Genomic DNA, 15,633 nt, shown 5'->3' with positions numbered 1-15,633 from the left:
ACTTTATGTCTGACATTTAAGAATTCTCAAAGGTAAAAGGGAATCCTACTCTCTTTGCTCTTTTGGTTTTGAGCCAAGAATTAATTGTCATGATCCTTTGCAGTGCACAGGATGATTTTTCTTTAATGTCTCTGTCCAGAACTTTGCCCGTGTCTGCGGGACGCTGCTTTTTCTAATCGATGGATAAAATCTTTAAAAAATAAAATAAAACGAATATCTCCTTACAGCAGAAGAGAAGTTTGCATATTGATTCAGGTGGAACAGGTTTTAGTTAGCTTAGTTTGAACACACTATCAATGTTGAAGGTGATTATCATTTACAAATGACATTGATAACAAGTTTAAATTTAACCTGCATTTAGATGTGAAGAATGTGAGATGAACGAATCCACAGTCGTGTCTTTTTTTTTTTTTGGAAGAATTCAGGAACTAACATTCTCAACTCACGCAAAGGTCAAGATGACAGCTTTAAGTATAAGATTCTTTCCACACTGTCATGCTGTCTGGTCTGGCATCAATTTTGAAAGGATGTAAATTATTATTCACATCGATTTCTATCCCGAGCACAAGAACTGAAAAATGTTTTTATCATGGTTCACTTGCACTAATGTTGTCTTTAGCTATTGACAGTAGATGTTTACACAGAAATATCTTTAGATGACTGAACGTGGTTTTCAGATGTACATTGACACAGGCTTCTCAAAGACCGGAAGAGTGCCTAGATAAAAAATATTTTGAAGTATATGTAAACTTGCAAATGAGATAACAAAAAGTTCAAATAAACAGAGAAATGTTCGCAAAAAGATGAAACTAAATGAACGCTGAAGCCAATCAGTTTCTCATTTTTTGTCTGCAAAAAGGACTAACCCATTGCCTTACTTTTGAAGCGAACTAGGGTGAGTGAGTAAGTAAAGGCGAAAGAAAGAATGAGAGAATAAAGGAGCGAAAGAAATATGAAAAAAGAAGAAAATAAAATGAACAAAAGAAAGAAAAAAAGAAAGAAAAAAATTAAAGGCATGAAGAAGAACAGAAAAAATGTGAGAATGTAAGATAGAGATTTCAAGAGAAGCAGAAGAGAAGAAAGAAAGGTAGCAGAGTGGAAAGAAAAATAAAAGAAAAAAGAAAGAAATGGCTGGCTGGCTATGTGGATTGAGTTTAGTTTCTTACGTGCACGCGCACACCATGGATGTGTGTGTCTCTCTCAAAGCCTCGTGGAAGGTAAGACGCTGCTGTGGTCTGTGCTACTTGCACGTCTTCCTCCGGCCATAGACCATTTACACCAAAATCAAATATTTTCCAAAATACTGAACTAGAGTGGAATTGCATTTCACCCCTGCCCAAATAAAAAAAAGAAACCCCCACCGCCTGTGCATCGCGTAGAAAATGCAATTACCTCCCCTATTAAAACTAAAGCGAGTTGTCGGTCCTGTCAAAGGAAGGAAGCCGAGGACAAGTACAACCAAGGACTGTAACTGCATTACAGCATAGACTCTGGTTAGCTGAGACTAAATCGAGACCAAGTAGACCATAGACACTGCTTAGCCAAGACTAAATCGAGAACTAGAGGAGGACACCACGGGCAGAGGAGGAGGATATGGTCGATGGGCAGGCAAGGCCGGCTAATCTGAGGCGATAACACAGAATTAGAGGATGTCAACGACTCGGAAGAGAATGGTGCGTGCATGCTTGTGTGTGTCTGGAGAGAAGAAAGACAGAGAGAAGAAGAGAGAGACACAATGGTTAAAAAAGCAACTGAAAGGTAATCATTTAATTGCTCTTCCTCTTTCACGCGTACAGTACTTCAACAAAGGGAAAGGACCTCGACTTTTAGAATTAGAGCAGTCAGCCGGAAGGATAAATAAAGAACTATCAGTATGAGGAAAAACGGTAAGAGAGACAGACAGAGAGAGAGAGAGAATTAGTGAAGAAGACTAAGTGAAGAAAGAATAAACGTAGCCCCAGCTCTTCTTTCCTTCCAGACACTTCTAGTGTAGATAAGACTGTCTAGAAGGGAGTCCAGTGTCTCGGTCAGTGCACGTGGTTAGAGAAGACGACACCAGAGAGGGAGACGATGCCAGCGATAAGGACCTTGGTCTAGGAGAGCAAAGGCAGACTATCCATGATCATCATAGACTAAAGAAAGGTGGAATCCAGTCATCAGACTAAATGACTATCAACATCATGTTGAATCACTGTAGTGCAGGTCAGGTGTACAGAAATCACAAACTGTGCTCAAGCCTTCTTTCTCTTTTTTTTTTCATCCTCTTTCCATCCATATGTTATTCTTTAAAAAAATAAAATCCTGGTGTCTCCTAGTGACCAGGCTCATAAGATGTCTGAATTTTTTGACACTGAAGAGTTTATGGGCAAGGGGTCTCCTATGAGGTGCACAATAAACATGTTGGAGCCAAGCTCCTGTGTTCGTCATCTGCATTTTTCTTTTTAGCCAACAGAATAGGAACATATAGCCTCGGGACTCTTTCAGATTAAGGATGTCGCAAAAACTTTCTTCCTTACACCTAGAGTGAGAACTAGAGCACATTAGAGAAATTAGCTTTTAATAAAAATATTACAAATAATTTTTTAATGATCGATGCCTGAATTTTATAGCGTTTCTTTAGTTCTTAATGGCCTTCTATCACAATATTTCTTTTTGTGAAAGTAACTTCAAAACTTCTGGTCGTCTTGAAGGGGACAATGTTAGAACAAATAAAAATCCACATTTATGTTCTGGAGGCAAGGTGTGCACCTTTACAGACTTTGCACATTCAGCTGCAGTCCTAACAATACTTGGCAGTTTTATTCTTTTCCTCTCCGGTATTATGCCCGAGTCACTGCATTTTTTCCGTCTGCTAATTGGGAACCTCTTCGACACTCATTACTTTCGTTAACATTTCTGGAATTGTGTGGTGGTGGTCGTCGTGGTGGGGTGTGTGTGTGTGGTGTAAGATGCTTACTTGTGTAAGATGCTTTCTTGTATGTTAGTTTGTTGTACATGTGTGTGTTTGTTGATTTGTTCGCGATCTAACACCTTTATCATTCTTATAAACATCCATAAGCTATTTCAGACTGTAGAGCAAATGTCATCGGCGATGATAAGACACTGAGACAAGATGGCTAAAGCGGTATACTAGAATATTCCTGATTGTTGTGAGGACTACACTTCCCACAGGGAGGAGCAGTTGAGGACTGGAGATGGGGAAACTATGAGCGGGAGATGAAGGTTATGAACTGCGGGGAGAGAAGGGTTTGATGGTTGGCGACTAATCGAATCATGGTCCTGCAGCTGGCACAATCTCTTCCTTCCTCCCACCTTGGCTCTTGCCTGCAAGCATCCACTTAGCCCTTCATTTCAGCCAGGGTCACAGCCACACCACCGAGATTGCTGGTTACAAAACTGTGTCACAAGGTAATTATACATCCGATGTTGGGTTGCAGGTAAGTTTTGAGTCTCCATCTCACTGGATTTTACTCAAAAAACAAAAAACAAAAAACAAAAAAATGCGATGCCAAATTGTGAAAACGAAAGTAGGGCTTTGTAACTGTAGAATGTTGTTCCCCATTGTTCTTGCCCCGTCTTCTGCTATTTTAGGTACTCACTATCATACCTATATATATATAAAGATAAATACAAGTACTATACTCAGCCCATAAAGCAGTACAGACTTTTTAAAAAAAATGCAGACAAGATCATTGTTATACTCTAAGTGTGTGTGTTAGTAAAATGTAAGTAAATGAAGTTACACATGTATGTTTGTGTCTTTGCGTGTTTTTAAAGATGTGAATGTATGTAAGTATATTTACAGTGTAATTCCAGAGTTCATCGACTTATGTTTGTGGTCTATTTATAGATGTCTGGCATTAAAATGCTCGACTTGCCCCATTTGTCAGCGAGGCTCTTTTCTCACACCCCTTCTCCACGAGCTTATAAAGAGCAGTTGATGCAAGTGCATCAGTTTTTATCACCTGAGGATTTTATAGTCGTGTGATTTTCTCATTATGGCTACAAGTCTATGTGAGCCTCGCTTTGAACTCTTCCAGCTGCTGCTGGTCTGTTGAGTAAGGCGAGACTGAATGTGTGACTGAGTAACCATCTGAGAGACTTCCTTCCTTCCCTCCTGTCTTCTCATTTTATGTCTTCCTTCCTCGCTTACCAGGCGACATATTCACATCGGAGTAGAGAAAGGTAAGGCGAGCCCACCTGCTGGTTCAGGTAAAGATCGGAAGCGAGGCTAATTGCGACTCATCAAAGAGATTCAGGTAAATCATTAGCATGTTCTGTTTAGTGATCCTTCTGTCGTGAATTCATTAGTTCTTAATTACTTCAGCAACACAGGTGGCTTCAACCAGAAGCGGTGTGCATTTCTGCTCCACCTACTGAGAATAAAATTCACAGAAAAATTTCCTAAACCTCGTATATGAACTCTTTACCCCCCGAGAGGCCTCATCAAAGTTCTGACATCAAAAGCTTTGATATGCAAGTGCATAACTTTGAAAACTAGATTAAATTTTACACTGCAAGCCACCTGTTTTCATGCCTGGGGAAAGCTGGGTACTTGTTTTTCTCCTTCGTGGAAAGGGGTAGCTGAGTTTAAAGATGAAGTCATGCTGATTTGATTGCCACGTGGCGCGAGGTGACCAAGTAGTAGACCTAGCTGTCTACGGGTACCCTGCGGGTTGGAGGGAAGGTAAGAGGTCAGAGGAGAGGAGAGTAGCACCGCTTACCCTTAGACAAGTGTGATCTCTAACAATTAATTCCTTAAAGATCAAAAGTTTAGGGGATGACCTTTGCCTTACCTTACTTACATCCACTGGGTTAATTATTCACAGGTTGGTGGACAAAAACAGTTTTCTGCATCGGGGAGGTATAAAACCCTATGTCGTGCTTTACAACAGGTGAATGAAGATGTCGAAAAAACTGACTGGACAGGAAGAGATGGACTGTTTGGAATATTCGTTGTGGTCTAAAGTGAGGGTGAGTCTTTGTCACAGACAGGATCTGCTCATGGTCGTCTGCTTCATTCAATTTTGCTGAACCGTACGAGGATGCACTGACCTTGAAATTGAGAGGATGAGGCGACTAGAAAATGTGATGTCTGCTCCACAAGGATTTGACTGAGCCTAGGATGTATAACTGTCTGTGGTGTCCCCAGAGTTCTTTGTAAGTCTTTTAGTCAAGGTTTAACTGTATGTACATTACTATTCGAGATTTTATGACTGAGCGAGCTCGTTCTCTCCTTTTATGCAAATAAGTGATACATGCTTTATTCTACACATAAACAATACAGATACTATAACAAAGTTTTTCTTCTTTGCAAAATTTTGAAAACAAAATTCATTAAATGCTTTTATTTAGTTCTATGTTCTCGGCTTCTGTTGTTTTAACCTTACTTGGTCAGTTTAAATATAATCTATTTTTGTTTGTTTTTCTTACTTTAGACGATAAACTTTGTATTAATCTTTAATGACTCCAAAAGGAATTTGTTGCCTAAGGATTCTTCCCTTAACCTGCGTACCTAATTTATTGATAAAAATATATACAGGGTAGATTTTACCTACCCTATATTTGACTCCTTTCTTTCCAACATACCCTTCTGAAACAGTCTGTATATGAGTTGCTGCTTACTTCTTTCGGTGTCTTTTTTTAAAGTTCTTTGTCCTTGCAGCTGTATTCTTTTGGAGAAATTTAACACATTTTTTCTTTCAAATTCCTTTCATAATAGGCGGTTCTCCTCCCCTCATCCCTTATAACTACACTCTTTTTCTCTTCCCTTACACTATTTTTCATACTGTATGTTTGTATCCCTTTAGTAATTTATATTTTATTGTTTTTATTCAATTTTCATGTTGACAATACGTTTATCATTTCTTTATGGTTTTCTTGACAATAAGATCACACTATTCATCCGAGAGGACAATTCAGAGCAGCTTGATAACAAAGTGCAAAAAGAACATGTTAGCACTACACATTTATGTCCGCCAGACATTCATGGTTCAGACAGCTGCATTCATTTGCAAACAATGAAGGACAGCCAATGTCTGTTGGTCCCAGGCAGGTACGCACAATGGGCGCCCGATGGGAGTTGGACAAATTCTCTCGACAGGACCTGACTGTCCTCGCCAAGGATTTCAGACACTGGAGAAGTGTCTGCCTGGTATACAGAGTCTGCAGAGCAGATGGGCTGACCCAATGATTTACCAATGATTGACCCAGTATGACATAAGTTACTCTTGTCCTTGGTCAATAAACCGTTGTAAAAACAGTGACACGAGGACAGCATGCGAGAACTAAAGAAGTCGCTTGGAGACAGAGAAAGACTTCAGGTTCGGAGAAGGAAGATGTGCTGTTGATCCATCTTCACGACAGTATCCCAGGAACGTTTCCTATGAAACATGGTGCCCAGGTATGTAAAAGTAGAGACGATTTCCACCTCAATGTCTAGAATGATACTTGCGGGACTTGGTTGAGAATTCGAACGGAATTCAAAGACAATCTCTTTGGTCTTCCTCGCATTCATTCCACGAAATCGTCATCGCACCAGACAATAAATTCATTCAAAGTTACTCCATGGGTGTCTACTGGAAGATTTACTAAGAAGAGAGAAGTCATGAGAGAATTTTACGAAATATTGACTCTCATGGTTACTGAGGCAACTGTTGGTATACAGACTAAACAAAAGCAGGGATATAACACAACATTTGGGGTTTACACGCTGCATATTGTGATGGAGTCGGAAAAAGTGCCTTTGACGAGTTCTTGTTTTGTCTGTGCGTGTGGAACTTCCATTTTCTGGACAAGGGATATTTAAACCTGCAAGATGATGATAACACTGAGACAAAAGAATGTCCACAGCTTAGGAAGGTTATATACAGATAAGCAGAGCCTGGGGACAGGGAATTGTTGTGTTCTCTCCAACCCTACTCACATGTCAGTTTAGTGGCCTCATGTTTGTCTTAACTGCACGCGACATATGCATGCAGACAAGCATGCACGCATGCACTCTTAGAGAAAGAGTGAAGAGACAAAGATGACTGGCAGGCATGAAGGACGAGGCCAAAAAGACGCATTTACAAGAAACATATAAAACAAAGCTAAAAAAAACAACAACAACACAGTAACAAAAACGTCCATGCACGCGTGTGTGTAGATGTTTGTGATGTTTGGTGTTGCTTCTTTGGGTAGAGATGCAGCTCTGACTACCAGTGACCACGGGAACTGCAAGATGTAAGTGGATCTGCTTGCTGGGAGCAGGGCATTGTTGGTAGCAGCAGATGCACTCATTATCCTACTGCTTTTCTTTCAGCTAAGACAATTACTGTAGACATTACAAAATTATCGGCATTAACATCATCCTTTTCGACCTTTGATTCCGAAAACACAATAGAGTGTTCGTGCTTGTGTTTACATTTGTGTTTTATTTGACTCGGAAGAAATATGAAGTGAACACCTTGCTCTGGAATGCCGTTTGCTTACATTTTAAAATATAAATTTAAGCATTTACGAGCGCACACACACACACTCTCCAAGATATATATATAACAAATACAAAAGTGCAGATCCCTCATTTTTGTCTACACTCACTTGCGAGCACCTACTCACAATAACCCAGATGATGCCCACAAAGCCAGTACTCTGATTTCTGCACTTTTTTCATTAGAAAGGCAGTTATAAACATTTCATGCCATGTGGTGAGCAGCCTACATTTAAAACACCAGACTTCCAGATTGCATCCTCGATTCCTGTTTTTTCCCCTCTGCACTCAACACTTAAAACTAAATTGAGCAGGTGGCACTTCCTGATTCCACAAGAAAACAAAGCTGATGTTCTCGTTAGATCACCTGAGAGTGATGCTCTCAGTGTTCTCATGAGTACCTCCTCCCTATCTCCCCACCCACGTCCAATATCATCCTCTCTCCATCCTCCCACACACACCTCCGAGAGATTTCCGTGCTTCAAGAAAACGAACTGCTACCCCACACGCGTTCTGGAGGTGTGTCAGGCCAACCAGGTGTCACATCTCTGTTAAGGTTTGTGAATTAATGATGTTCCTGAAGAAACTCGAGCTGAGCTCCATCAGCCACGTCCGGCGGTGACGTCACCCGGATGTTTCTTCGTTACGCGCTCGTTTAAAGCTGGTTACAGAGTAGTTAGTGATGTTGTTTGAAGCCTGATTGGTGTCTGCTGTGATATAAAGCGATAAGACCAGATGTCTTATACAGAGACGATCACTGTTTAGATGGAACAAGAACTAGGAATAAGGACGATGAACTTTGTCAAGCAAAATGAGAGTAGTTGCCGTTTGTGTGTGTGTGTGTGTGGTCGTGCGTGTGAGAATTATTAGGATATTCTTCAAAGGAAACAAATTTCGTAATACTCTATGATGGTTTTTTCCCTCTTTCTTGGCCCAAGAAAGGAGATAACATGGAATTTTAAGTGAATAAAAGTTTTTAAAAAACTCTCATCAGCCATCATCATCAAACAGCCTAAAATGCTCACACAAAAAAACCAGATAATGTTCAGTAAACTTTATATTACAAAGATACGATGGCATTTTTAAATAATGTTTTCGCAGTTCAGTCAATTATTCGTGGTTTTAAAAAAAATAACTTGTGGTTGTGCAAGAAACTATGACCTTTAAAGAATTAAAATACCAGACTAACACAATCTATGTCGGCAGTCTTATCGATGTCACGTAGCAATGCTTATCTCTCCTTCAACCTGACAGAATCACATTGATTTTAACATTACAGTCGCACGAACACTTGTTTGCGTACTGATCACATCAATCACACCCACACCCGACACCCGAACAGATCATCATCAAAAAAAAAAAAGAAAAAAAAAAGAAAAGAAAAGAAAAAAAGATTCCGTTACATGTTCGTAACGCGAGTAACGAACCCAGGGGTTTGTCCTGGCTACTGCAGCGCGTGAGGAGGCACGTTCATGTTTGCACGTGAGCTGGGGGAGGCTGGCTGCAAGTGAGCATCACAGAGACACGTCAGGGAGCGTGCATGCACGTGTCTGTGGCTTCTGTGTCTTAGTGGTGCGCAGCTACTTCCACGCTCCAGCGCGTGGCGGGGATTGTGTGATCCCTCGACCATGTCAAGCGTGTCTTGTTTATTCTTGTAATACTTGGATACACACGACTGCTACAGGTACACAAGGGATATTTTTTAAAAAAAGTCGCCTTATTCGTTTTCTTGACAAACGTTTGGTAAAGTTGCGTTTGAACAGCAATATATGTTTTTCTTTTTATTGTCTTTTTTTAAAGCATGGGATGGAAAGAAGCGGTCATTGGGAACTTTGATCAAGATACTGAGCAACCTCAAAACATGTTTCCCAATACATTGGTAACATATATGCCAATACAATGTGAATTGGGATATCTTTTGAGATTCGTCTTTTCGATACATTTCTTGGTTAAAGTGGTCTTAAAGAACACAGATACACTCGTAGAAAGTGTGTGAGTTCAAAAGTTAGACACATTTCTGTAAAGAAAGGAAGATGCGAACTCTTATGAAACGATCCAATCCTTTGGTTAAGGCAAGATTTCCGATACATATTTCCTCTTCTTTCTTTCTTTCCTTATTTTACAGCTGGATGTAGTTTGCTGTCACTTTGTGTTTTTAAAAGAAGGACACAAACATTGGTTTCAGTTACTCCTTGACACTTCTCTGTCGTTGCATCATGCTTTATAAAGAATCGGAAGTCTGGATTGCAATAACAATACTAAAAATTAACGGAGCATGGTTATAGAATTCTCTCACACGGATTACCTTATAGGCAGAAAACACTTCTCTCAACTAAAACAAGAACTCTTAGATTGGCATAACCCGTCGGTCTTGAGTTGGCTTTATTTGGACAGATTGACGAAAAAGAAGTAGGAGCTGGTCTGAATTAAACAAAATTCCCCATTCTTTCTTTTTTGGGGAGCCACAGGAAGTAAAAATTGGGAGAATAATATTTTTGTGTGTGGATTGATCTCATTATTCCAAACAAGGGAGTCATGAATCACTTGACAAAGACAGATGGACTGACAAGGTTTGCGTGAGCCTACGAGGTGTGCAGTGCAATCATGTTCCGGAGGAAGCTGCGCAGCTTTTCTGCGCGATTACGATTCTGTTCCGGTAAGAATGGACATGGGCAAGCGCTGAATGCTAACTGTCATTACTACCAAGAAATGCTGATTTATGTCTTCCATCTCCTGTTTTCATTCTGCTAACGGATCTGGATTTCGAGATTTGAAAGAAACTGAGAATAAAGCCCTCAACAACGAGGCGTTTTAAGCAGAAAATATCAAGTAGAAAGCTCAGAGGAAAATCCATTAAGGAAAATCTTTTCTTTACACAAATGCAAACAGTTTTAAAAGGCAGGTTTTGGATAAAATTTCGTAAAATTAATTTTTTTCACATGAAATGGCAGCAAATGCACAAGCAAACTTGCAATTCAGGATCTGTTTACATGACGGGATAAATGTATTAGAAAGGCGGGCAAAATGTCAGAGCGAAAGGTTTGTTTGAATGAGCAAAAGATTGTGGTGCGCTTGAAGAACTGGTGAGAGCATTTCAAGGAACAGCATTAGCAACACCAGCAGAAACAACCTAAAAGGATGACAACAAAGGGCGACGAGAAAGAGAAAAAATAAGAAGCAGATGATGATGATGATAATGATGATGATGATGCAAAACAATGAGAAAAAAAGCAAGTTTCTGTTTTCAGTAATGCCTGATAATAATTTTAATAATACACCAGAAGATGAAGAGAGAAGATTATCGTCCTCTGGACTTCGTGTGGAGACTAAACTTTTCCTGCAATGAAGTAGCTCAATCTCGAAATGTGGAATTGTTATGTTATTTCTTTTGTGTTATTTCCTTTCACTAAAAATCCTATCACTCACTGACTCTCTGACTCACTCACGCACGTACTCTAATCCCATCAGCAGCTGGACCACGGTTGTTTATCTTAAGAATGTACATAATGAGGACATGCATGTAAAATTTCCGGCGGTTCAAAACCATAGTCACATGACAGGACAGTAAAAGCCCGGAGATCAAACTGCAATAAGGCCGAAAATTCAATCGACTTACCAGTAATTAGCACCCAGAAAACCTGGCCTGCTAGCCCCGAGGTACTCCTCGACACTCCTTCGCCATCCATCGGTGTGTTGCCCCCCGTGTGCACGTGCAATTTCGTTTGACCTTTCGACCCGCACCATTGAACGCCTGAGGCAGACGTCCCTTGGCCCCTGCCTGGCAGACGCCTTATCCACCCTCTGTCACAGTCTCCAACCACAGCATCCTCGACTCAAAGGAAGACCTTTTGACAGTCTGAAGCTCTGTGCGAGTAAGAAACTTTTTTAAAAAATACTCACGAGAACAGTAGGAGGGAAAGTGTCAAGTCTATCGGTGAGCTCCAGTCGTTGGAGGTCGTAATCTGCTATACAATGTTTTTTTGCCAATTACAGCAGAAACAGCGAAGAATTTCCCAAGGATCACACAACACAGGCGACATCAGATCCGAGGGCGCAGGGAAATGGAAGATGATGTCTTAAGTACAACTCCCACTTCTTTGCTCATTCCGGAAGTGCGGCAAAAATTCACGAATTGATAACGCAGCCCACATCACAAGTTTGAAAACGGAGTTTTGCCAACAGGAAAACACGAGATAACACACTGTTGTTTTTTGATAAATAAGAAATAAGAATTATTTTTTAAAAAATATTCCTGTAGCGATCTCTGATGAACAAGAATCTCCAAAAAAATCACTCGATATCGAGTTAAATCTTTTTCATGTGGCACACCTTGATGGACAACATTTCAGATGAAAGACCTTGCGATCAGTCCTTCTCTTCCAACAGAAAATGCACAATTTCCTGAAATTAATTTAACCTTATTACAACACTACGCCCACCTGGAGACTTTAGTTTCAGGTACAATCATCCCTATTCTACAACACATGGACTATCCTAACCACAAACATATTTCGAGTTCTAGACTACATAAAAATCATTTCCCCAACGCGTTGCCGCACTTGATTCTTAGATGACTTTTATCACAAACTGTGTGAAATTAAATGTCGTGGTGCTGTAGACTCCGCATCAAATGCCAACAGATCAGCTTACAATTCCTGAACTCCAAAAATTAAAAAAAAAGTAATACTGACGAGAAAAATAAGTGACAGATACAAGAAAAAAATGGTAGTATGTCGTTTCCTTGACAACTCACAACAGCTCCAAATAAATCCACGAGCGAGGGTGGGAAGACGACTGATGATAAAGTGGAGTCACTCTGGCACGACTGCTGCTTCAGTGATGCTTCACAGGTAAGGTTCTCCCGGTCCACGGACGCCCTGCCCCTGCACGCTTGTTTGCACGTGAGTCGCAGACGTTCGCCGCCAGCCCTCGTGCAACGCGCGCCCGGCTTCGAGCGCACATCGGAGCTCGACACAGGGAAGGGAGGATGAGGATGGGGATGCTGGATGATGGTCCTCCGCACGAGCATGCGCTGTAAGGGGTGGGTGCTCGCGCACTTGCACGTTCGCTGTCATTAGAAAATCTAATCAGCCAAACGACAGACAGACCGACAGGTAGGAAAAGCAAAACTACGAGCAGACAGCGAGATGGAGGGAATGAGACACTGTCAAAGAAACAAGATAAGGATAATAGCTCGGAAAGATGCATTCACTTTACATTTCTGTTTTGTTTTGTTTCTGAGCTTACACATCTGTATTAAGATTCACCTAGGATAATAATACAAGCTTTAAAAAAAGTTTTAAACAATAATCACCGGGAAATTATCTACATGTCCTTCTCGTGATCTACTTTACATAAGGTGAAGTAAAAAAAAAAGTAGATAGACAGACTGATATTGAGAATGAGAGAGAAGGAGATAGAGCGAAAGAAAAAGAATGACAGCATACTCTTACTATGCAAAGGAGGCTGAAAGCAAATTGTTCCTTTCCACAATCGATAAGAGCAGACTCCGATACAGCCCTCCCTCTGGACATGTCTGTATGAGAGGCGCCGTCCTCTTCTCTCCAAACTGAGCTGCAGACCCTGTTATCACCACATTCCACTGCCCCCAGTCCTGCAAAACACCGGGATAAGTTAATACCGCACTCAAACTCCTCGCAAAAAAGATGTTTTTCATTTCCTTTTTCAGAGGAGAGCTGCCTGGCCTCTTTTTGGATCTGTATATGGGCTTGTTGACTAATTGGTTAAAAATAGTATCTGATATAATAAAGCTTAATATTGTTTATTTCTTTTGTCTTGGGACTGGACATTATTGTTTTATCTGCTTACAGGGTCTGTTGCACTTGGTCCTTTAAGACCTGATTGCAGGGTTAGGATTTTTCCTGCATGATTCCTCACATTCCTATTCGTACACATCCTCCTCCTTCTTATCCTCCTCCTCCTCCTGATCATCATCATCGTCATCGTTGTCGTCGTTGTCGTCGTCATTATTATTTCAGTCATCTTCAACCTTCTATTTATTTTACCCCGCCTTTGCACGCCACGTGTGCTAAATCACTGGTGGGTGGCAGTGGGTTTTTTTGATGAAATTATTCACGCGGCCAAGCCTCGGTGACAGGCTATTCGCTGGTCACCTCGGTACTGAGCTAGAGCAGGGACGGCAAGAAAAATAAACAAGTAAATAAAAAATAGAGAGAGAAAAAGTTTCTGAAAAAAAATTCTGATCAAAACCAACTGAAATATTTATATCTGATGAACATAAAATGTTGAAACATAATATAGGACTGTGTTAGATGTATATAATGGTCACGTGGTCTCCCCTGTATCAGCGAACAGTTTGCATGCGTATCATACCTCAGGTCTGGTTTAAAGCCAAATTGGAAAACCGAGCTAATTAATCACTATAATAAATAATTATAAAAACCGATACTCTGACACAATTTTGATAGACTATTCTTATTAATAACAAGCCATAATAAAAAATCAACACGACAAAGCGGCATAATAAACAAGTACGACAATCTAAGTAAGTACAATGCTAGTCCAATCTTATGAGAATATTTATTTTCACCTTTTAAGCCAAATACTGAGGTCTGCGGGTCTGAGTGTTTTCTTTAATTTGTATGTACATGTTTATTTATGTTTCGGTGTGTACGCGTGCGCTTGAGTGTGTGTGTGTGTCTGTGTGTTAGTGTGTGTACGCATGCGTGTACGTGAGAGTGTGTGTGTATGTTAGTGTGTGTATGATAGTGTGTATGCTGTGTGTGTGTGCATACGCGTGCACGAGAATAGAATGCACGCACATGTACTTGTCGTTGTATGCTGCGTGCGTGTTGAACTCTTGTCGTGTGGGATGATACAGCCAGGCTGCATGGAGTTTTTAAAAATCCCACCTGCTCTTTACAAACCCACGACTAAAACCGTCACGAGCATTTGCACCTGCATGCAATCAGATTAAAGCTGACTAACACTCCTGCAACAAACGGATAATACTTCCAACCGTCTTTGCATTTTGGGGGGAAAAAAGCTGCTTGAGATAGATTGTCGGTCTCTGTCAAGTACCTAACACAGCCCTCCTACTATCCTCACTTTCTTACTTATGTGATGGAGCCGAGAATAGAATCCGTGTTATAATTAGCATGATGTTGCCGACTACGATTACATCCGGGTCTCAATGACTCAGATTTGAATGTGACTCAGGGGTAAACCCCCGAGTGGAAGGTGTTGAAGGTGTCGCCATTGTTTCAAAGGAAATTATTCCACGCAATGTCCACAAGCAGTAGGACATCCCCAACTTAACCATATCATGTGATTGAATTAGTCTCTGATGATAATGTTTTCTGACAACTACTCACAGCTAGGCCTTAAATGTTGTAGAAATGGACATTGATTCCCCTGGGTTTGCTGAACAACAGCCACCTTGGGTGGATTGCCTGACAAGCCGATCTCGAGTAGCAGACATGAACATTCTCGTTTTACACAAACATGCTAATGAAATGTACAAAAAGGCTTCGGGGTGGCGTGAGTACAGCTCAGTGTTTGTTTTCTGATCATCAGATGAGCCTACAAATGCTGTTCTTCGGTACAGTAGTACCAGAGATGGCTTCTATGGAGGTCCTGGTGCCCATTATCCTGGGCGCTTCAAGACTAAACACAAAATTCAACGATGGCTAAACAAGATCAGGAGGCAGCTGCAGAAGCCTGCAGGTCTTCCAAGAAATGAGTGGAGAGAACAGAAGAAGAGAGAAAGTAGTGCGTTTATTGGTTGTCAGAAATGAAGGCCTTAGATAAATTCACAGATTTTCACTAATCATTTTATTATAAAACTTAAAATTGTGTCTACATATTCAACAATTGCCTGTGCGCACAAACGTTTTGATGTTTGATAACTTTTCTTTTGCCAGTCTTAATTTTTTTAAACTGTTTGTCATTTCTAACTTTGTGAAACATATTGAGAATCCTAGTATTCCAATTCCCATTGAAGCGGTAAAAAAATCGTTTAAATGACATTGATAACCAACTTCTTGCACGTGTTCATGAATGGTAATCATTGTTTTCCTTTTCCCGGGCTGCTTTTTCAAAGCATTGCCAATACCAGTCTGATCTTGCTTTTACGAAACCAAAATAAAAAGATCTTTAGCTTGCTATCTATTTTCATTGTA

The 15,633-nt window shown here is 40.5% G+C and overlaps 1 protein-coding gene across 2 annotated transcripts in view; it reads right to left on the bottom strand.

Annotated features, from left to right (window-relative positions):
* The window catches only part of LOC112554527 (basement membrane-specific heparan sulfate proteoglycan core protein-like), a 70,960-nt gene extending 57,738 nt beyond the window's left edge, over nucleotides 1-13,222 (bottom strand). Inside the window, exon 1 of one of the 2 annotated variants that reach the window (XM_025222324.1) lies at nucleotides 11,088-13,222. In XM_025222324.1, coding sequence (XP_025078109.1) covers nucleotides 11,088-11,157 — 70 coding nt within the window. In that variant the 5' untranslated portion in view covers nucleotides 11,158-13,222. The remainder of the gene's footprint in view (nucleotides 1-11,087) is intronic. The other variant, XM_025222325.1, reaches the window with a different exon arrangement.
* Between the last annotated feature and the right edge of the window lie 2,411 nt (nucleotides 13,223-15,633).

This window comes from Pomacea canaliculata, linkage group LG13, assembly GCF_003073045.1.
Source record: "Pomacea canaliculata isolate SZHN2017 linkage group LG13, ASM307304v1, whole genome shotgun sequence".
Taxonomy (NCBI): domain Eukaryota; kingdom Metazoa; phylum Mollusca; class Gastropoda; order Architaenioglossa; family Ampullariidae; genus Pomacea; species Pomacea canaliculata.
Note: the sequence above shows the minus strand (reverse complement) of the source record. Positions and strands in the feature narration are given on the sequence as shown.